The sequence below is a fragment of the Oncorhynchus tshawytscha genome, linkage group LG10, assembly GCF_018296145.1.
Source record: "Oncorhynchus tshawytscha isolate Ot180627B linkage group LG10, Otsh_v2.0, whole genome shotgun sequence".
Classification (NCBI taxonomy): Eukaryota; Metazoa; Chordata; class Actinopteri; order Salmoniformes; family Salmonidae; genus Oncorhynchus; species Oncorhynchus tshawytscha.
In genome coordinates, this window is record NC_056438.1 from 2,473,681 (window position 1) to 2,478,680 (window position 5,000).

At 46.3% G+C, this 5,000-nt stretch overlaps 1 protein-coding gene across 1 annotated transcript in view; it reads right to left on the reverse strand.

Annotated features, from left to right (window-relative positions):
• LOC112217846 (tetratricopeptide repeat protein 39B) overlaps positions 1–5,000 on the reverse strand; it is a 35,225-nt gene that overhangs the window by 15,646 nt on the left and 14,579 nt on the right. The window contains 2 exon segments of the mRNA XM_042327995.1: positions 388–519; positions 699–803. Coding sequence (XP_042183929.1) covers positions 388–519; positions 699–803 — 237 coding nt within the window.

Below are 5,000 nucleotides of genomic sequence, written 5' to 3' on the forward strand. Positions count from 1 at the left end.
TGTGTGTGTCTCTGTGTGTGTGTGTGTGTGCGGGTGTGTGTGTGTGCACCTCTGGCAGGTTGTCAAGGCCTCTTTGATGACGTCCTGGCTGTCTGTATGTCTCTGTGTGTGTGTCCTCTGGCAGGTTGTCAAGGCCTCTTTGATGACGGCCATGGCTGTCTGTATGTCTCTGTGTGTGTGCACCTCTGGCAGGTTGTCAAGGCCTCTTTGATGACGGCCATGGCTGTCTGTATGTCTCTGTGTGTGTGTACCTCTGGCAGGTTGTCAAGGCCTCTTTGATGACGGCCATGGCTGTCTGTATGTCTCTGTGTGTGTGTACCTCTGGCAGGTTGTCAAGGCCTCTTTGATGACGGCCATGGCTGTCTGTATGTCTCTGTGTGTGTGTACCTCTGGCAGGTTGTCAAGGCCTCTTTGATGACGGCCATGGCTGTCTGTATGTCTCTGTGTTCAAACGTCATGGCAGCCTGCATCACCAGGATAGAACTGTAGCCCAGAGCGTGATACATACTGTCCTTCCACCTGGAATCAACCAATCAAAACTTAGTCTCCAAAGGGACAATTATGACAAAAAACACAGAGTCCGAAAGAGTTAAACATCCCAGAGGTCATGGCAACAAACAGACACGTGTCAGTACCATGGTTTGTCCATACGTTAAACATCCCAGAGGTCATGGCAACAAACAGACACGTGTCAGTACCATGGTTTGAGGAGGTCCAGGGCCTCGGAGAATTTGTTGTTCAGGACCAGGTTCAGAGCCATAGAACACTCTTCTATGGAAGTCTTCAAATCCATCTTACCAGCCCTGGGGGGGGAGAGACAGAGAGAGAGGAGAGAGAGTGTTCAGTGTTGCTTGCCTCGAAGCAAGCATAAAAAAGGTATTTAGCTCATCTGGTAGGCTCGTGTCACTGGGCAGCTCGCGGCTGGGTTTCCCTTTGTAGTCTGTAATAGTTTGCAAGCCCTGCTACATCCGACGAGTGTCAGAGCCGGTGAAGTAGGATTCAATCTTAGTATTGAATTGTATTTACGCTTTGCCTGTTTTATCAAATCAAATTTATTTATATAGCCCTTCGTACATCAGCTGATATCTCAAAGTGCTGTACAGAAACCCAGCCTAAAACCCCAAACAGCAAGCAATGCAGGTGTAGAATGGTTCGTCTGAGGGCATAGCGTGATTTTCTTATAAGCGTCCGGATTAGTGTCCCCGCGCCTTGAAAGCTGCAGCTCTAGCCTTTAGCTCGATGTGAATGTTGCCTGTAATCCATGGTTTCTGGTTGTGGTATGTACGTACAGTCACTGTGGGGACGACATCGTCGATGCACTTATTGGTGAAGCCAGTGACTGAGGTGATTTACAGTGGGGAGAACAAGTATTTGATAACCTGCAAAATCAGCAGTGTTTCCTACTTACAAAGCATGTAGAGGTCTGTAATTGTTATCATAGGTACACTTCAACTGTGAGAGACGGAATCTAAAACAAAAATCCAGAAAATCACATGATTTTTAAGTAATTCATTTGCATTTCCCCACTGTAGTCCTCAAATCCATTGGGCTCCCGAGTGGCACAGTGGTCTAAGACACTGCAACTCTGTGCAAGAGGTGTCACTGTACCTGGTTTCAAATCCAGGCTGCATCACATCTGGCCATGATTGGCGGTGCCCAATTGGCCCAGGTTTGGCTGGGGTAGGCTGTCATTGTAAATAAGAATTTGTTCTTAACTGACTTGCCTAGTTAAATAAAAGGTTAAATTTGTATTTATAAATATAATGAATCCTGGAACATATTCCAGACTAAGCTAGTAAAACAGTCCTGTAGCTTGGCATCCGCGTCATCAGACCACTTCTGTATTGAGCAAGACACTGGTGCTTCCTACTTTAGTTTTTTGTCTGTAAGCAGGAATCATGAGGATAGAATTATGGTCAGATTTGTCAAATGGACAAGGGAGAGCTTTGTATAAGTCTCTGTGTGTGGAGTAAAGGTGGTCTAGAGTTTTTTTCCCCCTCTGGTTGCACATTTAACATGTGACATGCTGGAGAGATCAAACAGATTGAAGTTTCCCTGCATTAATGTCTCCGGCCACTAGGAGTGCTGCCTCTGGATGTGCATTTCCTGTTTGCTTATGGCCTTATACAGCTCATTGAGTGCGGTCTTTGTGCCAGGATTGGTCTGTGGTGGTAAAGAGACAGCTACAAATAATATAGATGAGAACTCTCTTGGTAGATAGTGTGGTCTACAGCATATCATAAGGTACTCTACCTCAGGCGGGCAATACCTCGAGACTTCTTTAATATTAGACATCGCGCACCAGTTGTTAAGAGACACACACACACACCCGCCCTTCGTCTTACCAGACGTAGCTGCTCCGTCCTGCCGATGCACGGAAAACCCAGCCAGATCTATATTATCCGTGTCGTCGTTCAGCCACGACTCGATGAAAAATAAGATGTTACAACTTTTAATGTCCCGTTGGTAGGAAAGTGTTAATCGTAGATCATCCATTTTGTTTTCCAGTGATTAGCTGGCCAATAATACGGATGATAGTGGAGGTTTACGCCAACGAATTCATACCCGACCTCCGACCTTTTTCCGTATTTTCTTCATGGGGATTTGGGCCTGTTGGTTTTTGCATCCGACTCATTCAAGAAAATAATCTTGTTCCAGTTCGCTGTTCAGAAGTCCAGAAGTTATTTTCGGTCATAAGAGACGGTAACAGCAACATTATGTTTCAAAATAAGTTACAAATAACATGAAAAAAACCAAACAAAATGGCATAGTTGGTTAGGAGCCCATAAAAACGGCACCCATCCCCCGATGCCATTAGCCCACTTTCAATACATTCCCACAAAATTGATATTCATTCTGTAGAGATTCTACTTCACGTAGAAGGAGTCTAAACGCAGTGTTGTCTCTCTCTCTCTCCCCTCCCTCTCTGTCTCTCCCCCTCCGTCTCTCTCCCCCTCCTTCTCTCAAGCAGTCCTAGCTTAGCAGATCCCCCATCTCAGAGGACAAATAGTTAAAAATAACAGAGAGAGTGGGGGCGAGGGGGGGGGTGAGATGAGATAGAAAGAGAGGGGGTGGGAGGGAGGAAGAGAGAAAGAGAGAGCAAGTAGAAAGAGAGAGAGAGAGAGAGGGAAAGGGAGGGAGGGAAGAGAGAGGGAGGGAGAGAGAGCAAGTAGAAAGAGGGTGGGAGGGAAGAGAGAGAGAGAGGGTGGGAGGGAAGAGAGGAGAGAGACAGAGGGTGGGAGGGAAGAGAGAGACAGAGGGTGGGAGGGCAGTAAAAACTAGAAAGGGCGAGGATGGAAAAAGAGAGAGGGAGTATATTGCAGCATCTGTGATGGATGGTGACTGTTGTCTACAGCTAGAGCACAGCTAATCTCACTCACACACACACACACACACAGACACACACACACACCTTCCTGTCTAATATGCATCCAAAGAAAGAGAAGGGAGGAAACAGAACAACATATAGAAATGGGAGAGGAGAGTGTAACAGCTGGAGCTTTCCACTGGAAAACATTGTTGCTATAACAGCCTCCAAAGTTCTGGGAAGGCACCACTAGATGTTGGAACATTGCTCATAACAAAATCACTCTTCTGGGAAGGCTTTCCACTAGATGTTTGTTGCTATAACAGCCTCCACTCTTCTGGGAAGGCTTTCCACTAGATGTTGGAACATTGCTGCTATAACAGCCTCCACTCTTCTGGGAAGGCTTTCCACTAGATGTAGGAACATTGCTGCTATAACAGCCTCCACTCTTCTGGGAAGGCTTTCCACTAGATGTAGGAACATTGCTGCTATAACAGCCTCCACTCTTCTGGGAAGGCTTTCCACTAGATGTAGGAACATTGCTGCTATAACAGCCTCCACTCTTCTGGGAAGGCTTTCCACTAGATGTTGGGACATTGCTGCTATAACAGCCTCCACTCTTCTGGGAAGGCGTTCCACTAGATGTTGGAACATTGCTGCTATAACAGCCTCCACTCTTCTGGGAAGGCTTTCCACTAGATGTTGGAACATTGCCGCTATAACAGCCTCCACTCTTTTTGGAAGGCTTTCCACTAGATGTTGGAATATTTCTGCAGGGACTTGCTTCCATTCAGCCACAAGAGCATTAGTGAGGTCGGGCACTGATTTTGGGCGATTAGGTCTGGCTCACAGTCGCCGTTCCAATTCATCCCAACGGTGTTCGATGGGTTGAGGTGAGGGCTCTGTGCAGGCCAGTCAAGTTCTTCCACACCGATCTCAACAAATCATTTCTGTATGGACATCGCTTTGTGCACGGGGGCATTGTCATGCTGAAACAGGAAAGGGCCTTCCCCAAACTGTTGCCACAAACCTGGAAGCACAGAATCGTCTAGAATGTCATTGTATGCTGTAGCATTAAGATTTTCCTTCACTGGAACTAAGGGGCCCTAACAACAGTACCAGCCCATTATTCCTTCTCCACCAAACTTTACAGTTGGCACTATGCATTGGGGTAGGTAGCGTTCTCCTGGAATCTGCAAAAACCCAGATTCGTCTGTCAGACTGCCAGATGGTGAAGCGTGAACTGTGAAACCGTACTGTGAGCTTGTGTGGCCTACCACTTCTCGGCTGAGCCGTTGTTGCTCCTGGACGTTTCCACTTCACGATAACAGCACTTACAGTTGACCGGGGCAGCTCTAGCAGGGCAAACTGACTTGTTGGAAAGGAGGCATCCTATGACCATGCCACGTTGAAAGTCACTGAGCTCTTAAATCAGGCCATTCTACTACCAATGTTTGTCTATGGAGATTGCATGGCTGTGTGCTCGATTTTATACACCTGTCAGCAACAGGTGTGGCTGAAATAGAATCTACTAATTTAAAGAGTTGTCAACACACTTTTGTATATATAGTATAGTGGGGGTAGTGTGTATATATATATAGTATAGTGGGGGTAGTGTGTATATATATATATATAGTATAGTGGGGGTAGTGTGTGTATATATATATAGTATAGTGGGGGTAGTGTGTATATA